The sequence below is a fragment of the Mus caroli genome, unplaced genomic scaffold (assembly GCF_978045245.1).
Source record: "Mus caroli unplaced genomic scaffold, Mus_caroli_1 scaffold_2, whole genome shotgun sequence".
Taxonomy (NCBI): Eukaryota; Metazoa; Chordata; class Mammalia; order Rodentia; family Muridae; genus Mus; species Mus caroli.
The window spans coordinates 60227676-60245288 of record NW_028227257.1 but is presented as its reverse complement, the minus strand read 5'-3'; the positions used below and the strand labels follow the sequence as shown (position 1 = coordinate 60245288).

At 51.3% G+C, this 17613-nt stretch overlaps 2 protein-coding genes across 2 annotated transcripts in view; both read right to left on the bottom strand.

Moving 5' to 3' along the window:
• The window catches only part of Sptbn5 (spectrin beta, non-erythrocytic 5), a 43436-nt gene extending 32118 nt beyond the window's left edge, over nucleotides 1–11318 (bottom strand). Inside the window, 13 exon segments of the mRNA XM_085834545.1 lie at nucleotides 467–494; nucleotides 496–600; nucleotides 1601–1858; nucleotides 1959–2159; nucleotides 2266–2419; nucleotides 2824–3053; nucleotides 3155–3293; nucleotides 4990–5621; nucleotides 6409–6637; nucleotides 7088–7245; nucleotides 8793–8909; nucleotides 10879–11046; nucleotides 11208–11318. Of these exon segments, the coding sequence (XP_085690671.1) occupies nucleotides 467–494; nucleotides 496–600; nucleotides 1601–1858; nucleotides 1959–2159; nucleotides 2266–2419; nucleotides 2824–3053; nucleotides 3155–3293; nucleotides 4990–5621; nucleotides 6409–6637; nucleotides 7088–7245; nucleotides 8793–8909; nucleotides 10879–11046; nucleotides 11208–11318 (2530 nt within the window).
• A 3764-nt stretch (nucleotides 11319–15082) lies between these two features.
• Ehd4 (EH domain containing 4) overlaps nucleotides 15083–17613 on the bottom strand; it is a 67629-nt gene continuing 65098 nt past the window's right edge. Inside the window, exon 6 of the mRNA XM_021152948.3 lies at nucleotides 15083–17404. Coding sequence (XP_021008607.1) covers nucleotides 16868–17404 — 537 coding nt within the window. The 3' untranslated portion in view covers nucleotides 15083–16867. The remainder of the gene's footprint in view (nucleotides 17405–17613) is intronic.

The window sequence follows — 17613 nt, the reverse complement described above, 5'->3', positions numbered from 1 at the left end:
GCAAAGCAAGCCATTGTACTCAGGCATTGTTAAGAGTAGGCACAGAAAGGGATGAAAGTATAGAACTTGAAGGAAGACCTAGAAAATCTCAAACTCTACCTAGTTCACGAGACCATCTCATCTAAACTTCGCTGGTGTGACAAGCCCCTTCCTGTGGCTGTTTAGAGGCAGGGGCATGCTGCCCTGGGCAATACAAGCTGTTTCAGATAACTCCAGTTACTTCTGTCTGCTGAGCCAGAGTGGTCATGAAGAAAAGCTGGGAACAGGCCCACGGAGGGGCTGAGGCCTAAGCCCCGAGACCAGTGGGGCAGCATGTGCCTTTATCCCCAGAGTTCTGAGCTCAAAGCAGCCTCCCTTCAACTTCTTTCATTCCGGTTTCAGAAGGCCCAGACAGCCACAGGGAAGATGTACAACCTTCTCATTGCTGACAGACTTCAGACTCTCACTGCAGGTTATGACTTTGTACCTCTAGAGAAGAAGGCTATCTGCTATCTGCTGGTGTGAATACTGGCTGCCTGGTGCTGCTAAAATTTGAGTCTCCCCCTGGGGTCCTCCAATGGTGTCTCTGCCAAGCCTTTTCCAGTCTTCTGGAGGTTCCTCCTATATAGAGGGACAGAGGTCCTGTTTAGGTGACCAAGTGGCTTCCCACCTGGCAGAAGCACAAACTCTGTAACCCTCCTGCAATAGTGGGAAAAGCAAAGACAGAAAATGCCAGGAGCCAAGCCTGGTATCTCTGCCTTTGCTTACACCAGACAGGGAGAGAGGACAGGCAAAAAGGCACCAGAGAGCTTCCATTATTTAACAAGTAACACTCAGGAAAAACAGGGCTCGAGACACAGGAAGGAACCACTATCGCCCTCTACCAAAGGAATTGTGATGGTGTAATGCAATGCTAGGAGTGAAATGTCACAGGCCCGGTGTGTGTGTGTGTGTGTGTGTGTGTGTGTGTGTGTGTGTGGAAACAGCCTTGGACAAGGAATCAAAAGGCCTCTTTGCTGGAGAGTCCTTAGGTCATAGCCTGCCCCCATCTCACCTCGATTAACTCATTTGTAAAGGCTGGTGGTATTCTAGCTGCTTGCTAACACATAGATATGTTTTAAAAATTATTAATTATGAGATCTGGGAGTAAACTTAAAAGGCAAAGGCCTCAGAGTATGAGGAATCATTAGCAGGCTGGGGCCACAGTCTTTCCTTTCCTTCAGTTATCTACAAACTTTATGGCCGGGTTAGGTAAAGCAATGTGGAGGCCCTAAATGCAGCTTAAAGGGTGCATGGACAGGGCTGGGCAGAGAAAGGAGAGAGGGGTGTGGGGATATTTTAATGGTTGTCAAATTAAGGAACTGAAGTGACTTCGGGATGAAGGTTCATGAATATAAAGCTTTTTTGGAAATGTTCTTAAGCTGTGCTGGGCAGACCGAGCCAAGCCCAGATGTACTCGATGTCCGTAACTGTTTTACAGAGAGAACTTCAAATGACCTATGACTGGAGATACTGGAATTAGGGGTCGAAGTTGGGGGATGTTCCACCAGCTCTGGGCATGGCCATCAAGACTTTCATTGGGGGAAGAGCGTGTAGCACTAATGCTCTGGGAAGATCTCACATTTGGTGTAGGAGGGACGAGTCTGGGTCCTTTCCATGTCCCCGTGTGCACCATGTGTGACACTAGGGCTGCGGCAGCCCGCGCCTGATCCTCTAGCTCGCTCAGCTCCGCTGCGAAGGCGCGCACGTCTTGCTCCAGGCGCAGGTGTTGCAGCAACAGGGCCTCGGCATCTGCCTGGTCCTTCCCGCAGGATGCGCTCTCTAGTTGTTTCTGCCGCTGGAAAAGCCAGGAAGCTGCTTCGGCCGAGTCAGAAAAGTACTGTGGGGAGGTAAAAAATGCTTAGAGCTAGCAGGTCCCAGTACATCCAGGCGCCTAACGTCCCGCCCCGCCCCGCCCCGCCCCGCCCCGCACGCTCTACCTGCCCAACTAGCTGTGCTGTTTGCAGCCTGGCGCGCCGCCTTGCGGCTCCAGCCCAGAGCAGCTGCCAGGTTCCCTGCACTGCTTCTGCCCTTTCCAGTGGATCTGGCTGTGTCAGGGGCTCTCTGACACTGAGGTTGCGTCCTCTCTGCATGAGATCTACACACACAGCCTGGTGGCGATGGAGTTCTGTTTCCAGAGCCTAGAAAGGTTGGGGAGGATGGTGAAGGGAGGGAGAGGGTGGCTCCTGGAGTCCCAAGCCTGGCTGGTAAGGAGGTCGGGATGTCACAGACCAAGGGAGTGGACACCTTGTGTTTCTGCAGAGCAGTAGCGATCTGAGTGAGGTCCCGGTCCAGGATTGCCTTCTCCATTAGCTGTCTGTGCTCTTGCAACCAGGCCTCCTCCTCCTCACAGCTTCGCAGGAACTGTGATCGCTGGAGGGTCTGCTCCAGCAGGGTACGTCTGGGGGACAGAAAAGACCATTAAGGGGTTTGGGGAAGAGCAGAGCATGGGAAGGGGGTTGCCCACTTGATCAGACCTGCCCCTTAGGCATGATTTTCCCAGAATGGCTCAGGGGTCATGTCGAGGAAGTTGCCAAACCAGAAGGATTTCTGCTTGGGCAAGAGATGATTAAAGTTACAGGAAAGGGGCTGGTGAGATGGCTCAGTGGGTAAGAGCACCCGACTGCTCCTCCAAAGGTCCAGAGTTCAAATCCCAGCAACCACATGGTGGCTCACAACCATCCGTGGAGTGTTGAAGACAGCTACAGTGTACTTACATATAATAAATAAATAAATCTTAAAAAAAAAAAAAAGAAGTTACAGGAAAGTTCTACAAACAATTGAGGAGTTGAAGCAGACCCTTACCGGGTTCTGACAAGAGACACCAGGCTGTGGTGGAGCTCGGCCAGTGCTAGGGCTTTAGCCTGCAGCACCTTCACACTGGTACCCTGGGAGTCTAGCTGTGCGGTCTGGTGGACAAGATGAGTCACATGGGTCCTGTGGGCTGACACCTGGGCCTCCAGCAGGTCATGGCTCTGCAGCAGCGACACTATTTCTGCCAGCTGTTGCCCACAGACTGTGGAGCTGGCCAACACCTGGGCAGAGATGAGTGGTCAGTGCATTGCCGGGTGCTGGGTAGCTGCGGGCACCAGTTTTGGGAAAGGACCTCCCAGAGTTCAACAGATCTCCTGCCCACCTGCAGCTCCCCAAGCTGGTGAGTGACAGCCTCCACCCCCTGCAGCAGACTCAGCACAGCCTGTGAGCCTGCCATGCGCTCCCTCTCCTCCTGTAGACACCGCAGGAGCCTCCGCCAGCGCCCCGTGATCTCCTTCTGCCTAGATAATAAGAGGAAAAAAGGTAGTCTGCTTCAGTTAGGGCAAGGAAGCTTGGCTGCCCTGGAACAGTGGCACCTCTGGAGCCAGGGTGAAGTATGGATGTGAAAAGCCTGGCACAGGTGGTTAGGCAGAGTGTGTTCACAGTCAGAAGGGAGCCTGGAAGATTGAGATTTTCACACACAAACACACGTCAAGTCCTTATCTCTGTGGATGAAAACTATCTTTCCAGCCACATAGACTAAAACCATGTCAGTTTTGTTTCTTTTCTTTTTCTTTTTTCTTTTCTTTTTTTTTTCAAAACAGGGTTTCTCTGTGTAGCCCTGGCTGCCCTGGAACTCACTTTGTAGACCAGGCTGGCCTCGAACTCAGAAATCCGCCTGCCTCTGCCTCCCAAGTGCTGGGATTAAAGGCGTGCGCCACCACTGCCCAGCGTCAGTTTTGTTTCTTAACCCCAACCTGTTTGCGAATCCTGTTTGGTACTATCTTAAAAATATATCCATTGATTTGGGAAGTCACAGCTGTAACCAGGATACAGGAGGAGAGGCCTAATTGCCGGTCTCAAGGCCAGCCTGGTCTATAGAGTAAGTTCTGTCTCTGTGATGCCCTGTATCAGAACCAACATAGAAAGTTGTGTTCAGAATGCCACCACTTTGTCACCTCACTGCCTTCCACCAGGATTGTTCACCAGCTTCATAACTAAACGGGTCTGCCCCCTTCAGCCTGCCCCAGCATGACAGCCAGGTGGTCACCCGCACAAAGGTTACAGTGTATCACTCCTCTGAGCAAGACTGTGATTTCCTAACTTTCTGAGGAAAAAAACTCAACTAAAGCCTTTGCTTTACTACTTAAGGCCCAGCCTGACCTCCATCCCTCCCCTCCTGGCCTCATCTCCTGTGTCTTGGTCATATGACCAAGCTCCACCATTGCTTAAGGGATACCACCACTTTGGTGTACTGTTTTAGACATTCCCTCCGCCCAGGACAGTCTGTCCTCCATACATCCCTGACCTGTTCCCTCACTATCTCTGGTCCACTTCCACCTCCAGAGGCTCCTCTCTGGTGAACCATGCCACACCCTCCTGCCTTGGCCTCTCATTGTCGCGGGCCTCTTTATTTTTCTGAGGACCGAATCAAGGACACTGTGCATGGTATTCATATGCGATCACTGAATTAGACCTTCGGTTTTTGCTTGTTTGCTTTGTGGGTCAGGGTCTCATTTTGTAACCCTGGCTGGTCAGCTATGTAGACCATTCTGGCCCTGCACTCATAGAGATCTGTCTGCCTCTGCCTTCCAGCTGCCAGGATCAAAGGTGTGTGTTGCCACACCTGGCCTGGCCCCTAATTTTAAAGATGCTCTCATGTAATTTATTGATTTATTTTTCTTGTTTTCCTTGCAAGTGTTTTAAGCCTTAGGAGGGAAGACATTTTTGTTTGCCCACAGCACTGCTAAATGTTTGATAATTGTGTGTAGGGATACAGTGGACACTGAATAAATGCCTGTTAATTGAGTGTGTTAGACTTTCAGAGCTACCCAGAAAGAACCATGCTTTGCCAGAGGACGTACGTTATACCTGGTCCATGGGAGATCGATTACCTCTTAAGAGTGAACTTTGACTCCACAAACCACCTCACTCTTCTGTGTGTTGTAGGGAGGCTTTGGCTTTTTGTGAGAATGGGTTTATTTGCTTGGAGCTCACCTGCAGGCCATATCTGCCCAGCTGTGATACTCTTCCTGCCGGAGGATGTCTGCCATCTCACCCAAGGCCTGGAAGCGCCCTTCCTGGGGCAGGATGGCAGCCTCCAGCATGCTCAGCCTCTGAGTGGCTGCCTCCACTGTGGCTGGGTCGGTGAGGGAACCTCTGGCCTGGTCTAACATCTGCTCTGCATCATTTAAAAAGCTTTCCCGGTGGGATGCCTTGCACTGAAAGCGGTGGGCCAGAGTGTCCAGTCGCTCCAGCTGTAGCAGCCTTTGCTGCATGGCCTGGCTCCTGCAGGCCTCTGCCCTCTCCAGTTCTGCCCAGCGCTGGGCCAGCTCTGCAGGGCCCAGGCCCTCTCGAGGTAGAAATGGCCTTCGGTTTTGGGCTCGGAGTGTTGTCTGCAGCTGGAAGAGCAGGGCCTCTGTGGCTCCTCGCTGCTGCCACCGAGGTGGCTTTTCCTGGGCACGGAAGGAGGCAAAGGCTGCCAGTAGCTGGCGCATGGCAGGCAGTGAGTCTGGGAAGTCCCGAGCCTCTAGCTGCATCTTCTTCTCCTCAATCCAGCAGAGCAGGTCAGCCACCAGCTGCTTGTATTGTGCCTGCAGTACCTCCATCTCCTGCAGCTGCAGCAGGATCTGGGGGAGGGCAGAGCACTGGTCAGGGACACTCAGGGTGGGCCTCAGAGTGAAAGTCCCCTACCACTGAGTGCTAAGTGCCAGCCTAAGTTGTCCCTGTAGGCTGACACGCCTTCTCTTGGCTGAGGCTGCACTAAAATACCTCCTCTCCCACCCTTCAGAGGGGCAGGGGCATTACACACACACAGACCCAAGACAGGGCAGCACTCCCAGCACTCTCTCCATAACTGGCCTGGGAGCATGACTTGCTTTCTTCCACCTAATCTTGCCCTTTGACCTTATCAAGGTTGTTCCTCTCAGTCTTCTTGCCTTCTCTTCCCTGTGCCCCACTCCCTAAATCAGCTTTTAGTCCTTGATTCCACACCATCATTAAGACACTAACCCTGAGGACAGCCCCTCCAGGTCTCAGTCTCTGCCCTTGCATCCACAGTGTAGTCCCCTAGAAGCATGGACTCAGTGTAGTGCCTGTCAAAAGACCCTTTTCTGTGCGTAGCCTTTAGGACTTGGCTCTGTAAGCCTTTTAATCCCATTACAACCTTAACCATTTTTGAGGGCAGTGGAGGCAGAAGTCCAGAAAGGGTCACTGGCTTTTCATGTACGCCAGGCACCGTGCTAGGTACTTTACTAACACTCCTGTGGATGCTCAAACAGCCTTCTATCATTCACGAGTTGTCACCTCCATGTCACAAATGGGGCACAGAGAAGTAAGGCCACTTGGCCAAGGCCATGGAGCCAGTAAGGCACAGAGACAGCCAGTCAGATAGACCTGCCTCCCTTCATTACCAACCTTAGCCAGTCTCCTCTGGGCCGTGTGCCCCCGCTGCAGGCGGGAGAAGTAGTGGTAGTACTGAGACAGGTAGGTCATGATGGAGCACTCATCTGGATGCAGGGCTGCCACATCCTCAGGGTCCAGCAGTTGGGCAATGCCGAGCTGCTGCTCAGCCACTCGGAAGGCAAAGGAGAGGTTATACAGAGGGCGGTCTGGACTCAGCGAGCCATAATCCAGCAGGTCCGGCCTGGGCAGAGAACAGGAAGGGTCCTCAGAAGAGCCTTTTGGTCTGCTTATGTTAGCCATCCACTGTTTTTTTGACTGTTTTCCTCTGATGGTTCTGCAAGCCTCAGGCTAGAGCATAAGCAGGACTTGAAAGGAGGGAGGGTTACTGTAGTAGAAGGGCTAGGTCACAGGACGGGGTGGGGCACCCCCAAAAGGAAGACACTAGCTAGAGAGAGGGCAGGGAAGAGATGAAGTAGAAAAGGCAGGGGTCAAAGACAAAGCTGCCCACTCTGTGGCACCAAAGGGAAGGGGGAGGGGCAGGCCCAGAGCAGGGTTCAGACCTAGGTACTCTCTACGGCCCCTCATCCTTCTCCTCCCAGACCCAGGGCATAGAGGCTGTGTGGAGGAGCAGGCAGCATCCCAGCCTGAGGCCCTGGGCTCAGAGCAGGGAGGCTAGGGCTTTAAGATGCACCTGTGAGCGTGGAGCAGGGCATTAAAGCCGAGCCCGTCACTCCAGCTTCGGGAGAAGTCAGTGATGTCCACATTGGTGTAGCCGGCTGTCTTCCACTGACACCAGACAAGCAGGGCTTCCTTGGCAGACAGCAAAGCCGCACTGGCCCCGAACTCCTCCTGGCAGGACAGGGCAATGTGGTTGATGTGTAAGGTGACTGGAAGGTGAAGAACCTTCAGGGATGCCTGAGAGACTCCATGAAAGGGATGATGGGGGAAGGCCAAAGGAGTCTCTTCTGATAGCAGCCGTTATCTCTAGACCAAGTCTCCAGCCAAGGGGCCTGGATGGATCCTCAGGGCAAAGGAAAAGTCTGTTTTTTTGTTTTTGTTTTTTTTAAATAACTGTTGAGGGATGGTGACTTAGTTAGTGTAGTATATGTGACCAGGAACACAGAGGCCTTATTATGCTATTTTTAGCACACTGCACTTTTCCTTTCTCATCCTTTCCCACCTCATAGCCCTTCCTCCTAATAAAGCTAATTCCTGAAGAGTAATTACGTGTCTGCTTCTCTCATGAACAACAGCCCTTCTGATGGACCAGCCACAGGCCTGAGGCCTCACAGGCTGGAAGGCGGGGGCTCCCTCCATCCTGCCACCAAGCTCCCTGCAGGCCAGGTTTGGGGCCTTTCACTTCAGCTCTCCATGGGCAGTCCACCTTCATACACTGTGGAGGTGGAGTCCCTTTATATATATTTAATTTCCTCTGGTGGTGCCAGTGATGTGTGTAAGAGAAGCTAGGACACTGCCCAGGATCTCAGCTAACCAGGGAAACAGCCTGAGGTGGCCGCAGAGGACCCTGGAAATCAAACTCAGGTCGCCAGGCTTAACTGCAAGTGCCTTTACCCACGGAGCCAATCCATGGGCCTCCACATGGTGAGCTTTGAGAGGCCTTCTCGGTGTGTGTCAGATCCACGACTTTTAAAATCAGGGTCTCAATCTCCAGCTTGTCTTGCCCAATGGACTGGCACAGAGCTGAGGGTGGTGGTTAGAAATTCATAGAACAGGGGCTGGAGAGATGGCTCAGTGGTTAAAAGCACTGATTGCTCTTCCAGAGGTCCTGAGTTCAATTCCCAGCAACCACACAACCATCTGTAGTGGGATCTGTCGCCCTCTTCTGGTCTGTCTGAAGACAGCTACAGTGTACTCATGTACATAAAATAAATAACTAAATCTTTAAAAAAAGAACTTCATAGAACAGAAACTTGATAGATATAAGGACAGTATGCTTATATTTTCTGAGCCAGGTGTAGGGCCAAAGGAGGGATAGGAAAAGATGGAGACCATAAAAATACTGTTTCAGTGGTCTTCAGGATCAAGGGAACATTGCAAACCTCTGAGCTGGGGTCCCTTTATATATATGATTTCCTCTGGTGTCATGAAGGTGGCAGAGATTCAGTGCCAAATGACAGTCGAAGAATGGCAGTGGCTGATGTCCAGCCACTCTGCCTCTCACCAGTGAGTACTAGCCCCCAGACTGTAGGAAGAATTCTAGTTCTTCCTTTAGCACATGGCACCATCCTGGGTCCTTTGCCCCTGGATGAAGGGTGACTACTCATTCACTATTCACTCAACACCAAGGGATCACCAACATGGGTGGAGTAGCTCTGCCCCAGGGGTCTGAGATGAAGCCAGGGCTGGGCCATGAGGCCCAGGAGCCTGAGACCTACCCTGTCCAAGGAGATGTGGGAAATCTGGAAACGCAGAATGATGACCCAGAGGAGTCCCAGGATGAGTGACTGGTCTCCATCCACAATGTTCTCTGGCCCGATGAAGGGAATGGGCACCTGTGGGCACAGTTGATTGGGCTAAGCCACGAAGCCTATGGTCCTGAGAAAACGGGAGTCTAGGAGGATGGGAGATGGGAGGGGCCTGCCTCTTCCAGCAGAGGTCCTATAGGGAGAGTAGGCAATGAACAATGGCAGGGGAAAGATGGCTTTCTAATGGCTGGGACATTGGTCTGAGCCTCCACTGGTGTTCTCTAAGGGGAGATATACTAGATTGGGCCACTGGGTAGAGGACCCTCAAAGGTGGTGCAGAAAATGGGAGTTCTCAAGTGAGCTAAATAGACACAGCCAATGCCTGTCTCCTCCTCCTAGCGTTGCTCCACCTCAATGGGGTGCCTGAGCCCAAACCTCAGTCTCCAACCAGTGTTTCATCTCCAACTTAACTACCAGAAGTTTAGAGTTCCCCAGCCCCACCCAGCCAGATTCTCCAAAGCCCAGGCCTAGGCGCAGGCTCTATAATCTGCATCTAAGCAAACTGTGAGTGGCTCTGTGGGTCGTAAGGGTGAGACCTCTGGTCTAGAGCTTCTTCCTTAGGAGGAGGACTGGTTAATTCATGATGAGTACACATCAGGCTCTCACAGAATCTGCCAGTTACCCTCTGGCTCCATTGCCTCTACTGAATCATGTGACACCAAGGCTGAAGAATTCTGAGATCAGCTTTGCTTAAGGCAGCTCTGGTGCCCGATTCTAACACAGGACTTGGTGTCCTCGCATAGGCTGGCTGTCTCAGCAGTTTGAAGGTGTTATCTCTCAGGTGTCTGCATGATTATTCCCCTTTCTTCCTCTAAGCCTCTAGTTTGGTGTCGCTTCCTCAATGTGGCCTACTCCAACCACCTTACTTGAAATTGAAACTGCATTTTTTTTCTCCCACCTAAACATACACATCTGCTCCCATTCCTGCCGTGGTGGGGGTGTTGGTTTTGCTCCCTTACATATCCTCCATTCTTAGCATATACTATGTAATAATGATGAGCTGAATGAACAAAGAAAGGAGCGACGTCCTGTAAGACCAGACAGCTGGGAGCTGATCGCCAGCCCTGCCAGCAGAACTTCAGTAGGCATTACACCCTGTGGGTGTATTCTCTTGTGCCCCACTGGTCTCTGAAGAATGCACCCATGAACTTCCCTCTCTCCCCGACCCCCTCATCCCTCTGTGTTCACCTTAGCTCGGGGCAAAGGAGAGCTTGTGTCCTCCTTCCAGGCTCTCCAGAGTCAACCCTCCCAGCTCTGGGTTTAGCAATAATCCGTTGATCAATGAACTTGATCACGGCAGGAGGAAATCAGCAAATATTCAGGACTTTGTTGTTATTGTTGGTGTGTGTTTACATACGTGTATTTGTGTTGGGAAAACACACACCCAGTTACCACCCTATGTTACAGGGTAGCCCCCACTTGAGATCATCCTGCCTTGGCTTCTTTCGTGCTGGGATTAATGATGTTAACCACCACACCCAGCCTAGGAATTGCTCAATAACTGCCTCTAGGGGAAATCAAAGCTGTGGCTTAACTGTGCTTGGGGTAACTCCCTTGTCTGGTGTTGACTACAGTTCCCTGAGCTATCTAGAGCACTGAGGTTATCACCTCCACGAGTGTTAGTGACCTGCTGTCTAATAAGCTCCTAACGAAGCCGGGTGTGGCGCTATCCCTGTATTTCTGTGTCCAGCTTTCTGAAATGAGAAGACTGAGAACACTCAGACCCTTTCAGTGAGGAACCCTGCAACTCTCCCTCATTAGACAGAGATGCTTTCAGTCCGGAGAGGGGTTTAGACTGTTCCTGCTGTGGCCAGCTGGTGGCTGTCTAAGCCAAGCATACAGGGCAAGGAGAACTTTGCTACACCCCTCGCGCCTCAGCTGCACTTCTGGTACTCAAGCCCAGATCTCCTGCTCTGCCTGAGACCTGGGCCTCCTTTTATGACCTCTGGTTCCTCTCACCCAGCCCTTCAGCCAGAAACACCTTCCCAGAACAAACCTTGGCCCTGAGGAAGGCCAGGGCGTGGCTGTTGTTCTCCAGGAAGTGCACTCGCAGGCGGCCCGGACTGGGCACTGGTAGGGCTTCCCCAGAGATAAGCTCCAACAGCCGCAGTAGGTGGGCACCGTCAGCAAGCTCTGTGTACAGGTTCTGGATCCTGATGCCCACCTGAGGAATGGATTGAGGCAGATGTGGGGTCACCCCAGCATCTCCTGCCTACCCCACTTTAAAGCCTGGGAGGAGTAGGCCAGAAATAGCTACAGGTAGATGACTCTACAGCAGACCCCCAGGTCACTGGCCAGAACTGGACGTCCTCAGACCTTGCTTACCCGTCCTAGTCGGAAGATGTTATTGATCCAGTTGGTGAAGGTCTTCTCCTGCATGTGTGTATGCTGAGCCTGGAGCTTTCGGACATGGCCTATCTCATACTCAGAGTCCATGGCCAAACTTGAACTCAGAAGGGCTGAGCTTTGGGCCTGGGTCTTCTCGTCAGGGACGCTGTGGCTAAGGAGGTGGAGGGTTGATGGGACAACCAGCTTATGAGCCTGTAGCTCTTTGAGGGTGAATGGCGACTGGGCATTTCCCCGTGTCTGGAGGTGGTGGAGGCATGGGGGCTGGGAAGTACTGTGGAAACTGATGATCCTCCCTCCAGGAGTCTGACACACTGTCCCCATGGAGACAGAAATTGTGGATTGGAACCTAAGCGAGCAAGAGGTCTGACTGGTAGCCTGCACTTGACTGACCCAGAGCCACCCCCATCCCCACTTTCCAGACTCTACTCTGAACACCTACTGCTATAGTCCTAGCACCACAGCCATGGGCCCCTGCTCTTTGGCGGACAGAAGGAAGCTAGGGCTGCTCACCTTGGCAGTTGATGTCCGGGTCCTCATTAGGAGGTCCCACTGCTGGAATGGAGACACAAAATAGCAAAGCCTGGGGAGTGAGGGAGGCAACCAGAAAGGTCAGGCTGGAGGCACAGTATGGCCCTCCCCTTTGCCAGCCTGTCAGCACACAAGCAGCATTGTCCTCCCACCTGCTAATAGGGCGGGGCCCAGACAGGAGAGGGTGGCTCAAGAATGCTCTAGGCTTATTGCTAGGGGGTCTCCTCCTTCATCCTCTACCCCATCCCCTGGCTGTTTCCACTGTTGGCAGGTGAGGAGGGTCTTGTTGGCTCTAGGGAGAACATTGCAGGATGCTGAAGTCTAATGAGAGGTATCCATGACCAGGATTTCTGGCTAAAAGCTTTAGACTCCCTTTCTCTTCCACACCCCATCCTAGGATGATTGAAGGAGCCGTCTGACAGTCTCTCTCTAACTAGGAATAGCCACAGGAAGCTGTAGTGTCCTGGGCTTAGCTTCCCAGGTCTTGAATAGATCTGGGCCACAAGCTCAGCTTAGCTAAGTATTGAGAAGCCAGTGACAGATGAATTGTGACAGAAGGTACCCAGGGAAGCAGTTCCTGCTCATAGCTCCCCTGTGAGCAACAACCCCTTCCCACAGGCTTCCTGTCAGTAGTCTTGATCTCTTCTCTCAAAAGCCTTGGCCACAGGGCCACTTCCTTGAGGTGCTGTAGGCTCCCCCACCCACGCCCCAGTCTCCAAAGACATTCACACACCACCATCTCAGAGACTGGGACCCAAGTTCAGTTAGTTCTAGGTAACCACCGGGGCAGGTGCTCACTCTTCCTGACGGCAGCACAAGCCCTCTGCATGGGCTGCCTGATGCCCCAGACTTCGATCAGCTCTAAGGAATATTCTAGAAATATGCTACAGTCTTCCAGGCCCAGTTCCTGTTTTGTAGGGAAAGCCCTGTCTTCAGCCATAGCGCCCTGAATGTGCCCAGTCTCATCTGTAAGGGAAAGCTTCATTGGGAAAGCCTTCTGGGCTTGAGGGACTCTGGCCTCAGCTCCTCCAGGTTTGTGAGATCTGAGGTCAGACGGAACTGTACCATGCTTGGTTGGTTTAAGCAGAGCTGACTGTTTGGTTGTTAGATGTGGGGTTGGAGAGATGGGTCTGTGGTCAAGGGCACTGGCTGCTCTTCCAGAGGACCTGGGTTCTGTTTCTAGCACCACAGGAGGCTCACAACCATCTGCAACTCCAGTTCCAGTAGATCTGGTTTCTGAAGGCACCAGATACCCAGGCAGTGCACACACACCAGACAAGCACTTGTACACATAAAGTACCATCAATCTTTAAATAAGATATTGTTGGACAGGATTAGAGGACTGTTCTCCTTCCCATGCCCCCTCCCCTGGCTCAGCAGCAACTAGAGCCAATGCATATTGTACAAGGAGCAGCTCCTCATTGGCAGTGAGTGACAAAGCCCTTGATGAAAAGGTCAATTGGTCTTTGAAATCTTTGCCAAGAGACTGAACTTTCTATTTGAGCTGGACTGAATGATACATACAGATGGGTGAATTGGCTGTAACTGAAAACAATCTAGCAGGAACAGGACTTCAGGCGCTGTTTGCTCCAGCATCCCAAACGTTGTTACTGCAGATCTGGGTTTCCTATGCCTCGTTCAATACCTCCTTTCTGCCAGCCCAGAGGGACTATGTAGAACATCTTCCTAAGTGCTGGGGTGGTACCTGTTGAAAATGGAATGGGGAAAACACATGTATTTTTGAACTGGTATCTGTGACTGGGAGGAATGAAATACTTCAATTGGCTTAAACTAATCTGGATCCATCCAGGAAAGAGGGGAGGAGTCTATTCGCCTCTGGGTGAGAATAAAAAAATATGTTATGCTAAATGACAGTCCAGGCTGGCATCTTCACAAGGGTACATGGGTGACAGAGGAAAAGCCCAACACCTTCTGCAGGTGGTATACACCTGAGAGGCACAGGACCTTGAGGTGCTCCCCCCGCCCCACCAAGTAGTACCCACAGTCCTTCAGTGTGGGCTTTTGACCTCTCGGGTGGAGTATGAGACCTCTTTCCCAGAGAGGATGAGGGAGGAATTAGGATCACAAGGGATGGCATGGAGAACAGGTATACCTCTCTAGACTCTTGCATCTCCTTTGAAAATGGACCCAAGGGATCACTCTTAAAAAGTGGACACAGTTACAAGAAGCTAGTGCCAGTAGGGATTGACACCTTTAAATAAGATTTTAAAGGATAGAGGCATTGTGTGATTTACTGTTGCTAAATACTATGTGCCTGCTACACTCTTGAATTGAACCAGGGATGACTTGAATAGACTCAGGCTATCTGTTCTGGGGTCCTGCCGGTAGGTTGAAATGATGCTACCTGGCCATCTGCCTACTCCAAGAGCAGGGGTATGTCAACAAGCCCAAGTGCAGTTTCTTTCTCCTTGGGCTCAGCAGGGCTTCACTGGGAGGTGACAATGGCAGGACCCAGCGGAAGCACTTACTTCCCCTTACCTGCAGAGGGTCTTGTGATCCAATGTGTGTGGTAATTACAAATAGGCTCTTTAGAACCAGGGAGAACACAAGCAGGTGTGTGTTTCCCCAGTGTGTAAACACTCTGAGGTGGCTTCTTTGAAAACCGGGATGATACATTATGGTGGGCTAGATATGAAGCGTTGGAAGGCATGGTCAGTAGAGAGGTGATGGGATCATAAAGGCTCTGAATGTATCCATAGATGAAGGTGAAGACAGGAAAGCAGGTCACTGAGGTGCACCTTTAAAGACCCCGTCCTGGGTTCTGCTACTGGCTGCCGAGAGGCAACCACCACCTCTGCCGTGTGCTCCTGCTGCTATGGTGTTCTGCCTCACCTCCAGCTCACAGCTGACCTCTGCACTGAATACTCTCAGACTATTGGCCAATTTAAACTTTCCCTCCTTGAAACTGAATTCTGTCTAGCATTACTCTGACACAGAAAAACGACATGAGGACGGGGTAATACAGAGTGAATGTATGTGTGAGGCGGGAGGAGTGTTTGAACAGTCTAGGAACTGTGCATTGGTCCTGAGAAGACACAATCTTTCATTTTTATCACCATTTCTGTTTTTTCCTTCTGGTAAAGTTATTATGAAGAACAAGAGAATGTAACAAAAGTAGATCCATGGTTTCTTTTTGTTCAAGAACATCACCAGGTCAGAGCAAGCTTAGCTGCTAGGCATCTCCCAGCAGAAGGTAGAGAGGAGTGGGAAGGCAGATCCCAGAAATCTTAGCCTGCTGTCCCTAGAAAGGCCTCCTCTGAGGTTCTGTACAGAAGTGACTTGGCCATATCTACATTGAACATACGGACGCATTTTAGAGACAGACTCACGAGACATACATTTGTGATTATATTTAGGTAGATATATGACAACTGTGCAGAGAAAGCAGGAGACAACTAGGAGGAAAGTCAAGACCTCCCGGGCATCACCTCTCCATGGACACCGACAGAAATGCAGTTATAGCTCCGGGATCAAACATTCACCCGTGTGTGTTCAAATAATAAAAACACGCTTTCAGAGTAAGGCGAACACTGTGTTTCTCTTAAAACCATTATTTAGAAAGTAAGATAGGAAGCGTGAATGGTGGCGTCAGTATTCTCTGTTTTACACAGACTACCATAAAACTAACGATGTAGTTCAGACTGGCTTCGAACTCATGGTAATCCCCCTGCATCTGCCTCCCAAGTGCTGGGAAATGGGTGTGAGCTTTTAGCATTTTCTCTTAAATCACCGGCTCTGACCCTGAGGTTGCCAGATGCAGACAATTAGGGGTTGGAGTATGTTTTTGTGAAGATTCAGGGATGCTGTTCAGATTCATTCATTTCTGCTGCTGCTGGGGCTGGGTCATGTGGTCACTGCTGCGCTGTGATTCCTACTTCGTAAGTGATGGTGACAGTGTTCTTCTGGGCCCCAGAGCAGGGTACAGTAGGAGGCAGCCCCTGCGGCACCTGAATAAGTGGGCTTGGGAAAGACCACTGAAGAGGCAGAAGTAGCCCAATCCTAGCCCCAGATAGGCAATCCTGATGTGAGGTGTTCTAGCTTGGAAGACAAGGTATTACAGAGAAGATTTCTTCAGAGAGACTACATCTTGTGAGAAAAACAACTGGACACAATAAAATGCATTTCTTTCTTTAAAAATCAAACAACAAAATCAATCACCAGGTCGCTGGTCTCTTCCACTCACAGCTCAGGATGGGGCTGCTCTCGCTTTACCTGGGTCCGAAGGCTCTGGGACTCCACACAAATCAAGACATAGCTTTATTGAATTTAAATTCTGCCACCTACCAAAAAAAGCCTTGGGGACATTCAGTGGTCGAAGGGCACACTTAGTGAGTCTGATAAATTGACTCTGCTGCAAACTATTTGTGAAATGGAAAGACGATCCTCAGACTTCCGCATGATTTGAAGGTCTACAGGTCTTGCCAGGGGCTGACAGTTTGTGAATTCTGAATTCCTAACTGAGGGAGGCTTGGCAGGGTCAGGCAGCAGGTGCTGGGACAAGACAGGCTGTCCTGGCCTGCTGCCTCCTCTGATGGGGACTGCAGATGGGCCCACACAGACATGGCACATCCTCTTTCAAACCTGGGTATTAGTCTTCTCTTTGGTTTTTAATCTATGGAAGGCAGAAACTCTCTGCTCTGTTCCCTTTCCTCTCTAGACAGAGCAGGAAACACAGTAAGAAAAATAAATTAGGTCCTTTGCTGTCTCTCAGTGCCCTCTGAAGGACAGAGAGGCTCACGGTAACTTACTGTCCAGCTCTGAAGGCTCCAGTGAGTCCCTGGCTTACTCCCTGAGTGCCCAGACTTCAACAGCCTGTGTCACACCTACATTCTTCTTTGGATAATTTTTTTCTTATTATTCTTTGATCTCCATATCTATATACTGCTCTTCTCAATATTTTGATAGAAACTTCAGGATTTTAGAGGCATAAAGACCTCATCTAGTGTCCGGGATCTGCCCTCCCTGCCCTACATATGAGAAAACCGAGTCACGAAGAGGACAGAACCTTGGCCACGGACATTCAGCGAGTCAGTGGCAGAGCAGACTTCAGGCCCAGGCACCATCCCTCCCACCCTAGCTGTGCGCCCTCAGTCAGCCTTTGGCAGGGACTTCCTGTGGGAGGGGGGCACCAGGTGTGGGGGCAGGCTGTTGGGCAGCTCGTAGCCGTCCAGCTTGATCTTGATGAGGTGCTTGGCCAGCGCAAACTCCTCCTCGTCCAGCATGCCGTCGCAGTCGCAGTCAGCCAGCTTCCAGATCTTGCCCAGGACACTGTTGGGCAGCTTGGAGGTCACCATCTCCTTCTTGGCGTTGACACCCGATATCTTGCCATTGATGGGTGACAGCGTGTAAAAGAGTTCATCATACACCGGCTTGTCTTTAGCCACAACCCACTCTTCCTCATCGGCCCCCTCCTTGGCCCCCTCCCCATAGCCCTGGTTGAAGGGCCCCTCCGTGGTGCCATCAAAGGCACCGCCCTGCACCATTTGTGTGGGCATGTTCATCTCCTCCTGGCTGATGAGGCTCATCAGGGATGAGATCTTGTTGGTCAGCATGTTGTCCACAGCCTCGATCAGCTTGGGCTTCAGTGAGTGGAACTTGGTGAAGTCGTAGTTCTCAAGCTGCTCCTACAGGAGGGAAACCAGATCGGGTATTATGTTCTCTGCAGGAGGCACTGGAGGGAGCGGGGTTTTCCTTAAAGCAGACATCTCACCACACCCTGTGCCACTCAGAAGACCTCTTTGCTGGGGCACCCATGTCCAATCTCCCCAGATGCAAGAGGGGCTTAGAACAAAAACAAGCTTCAGGGTTGAGATGTGGCTTTTCATAGATGGTA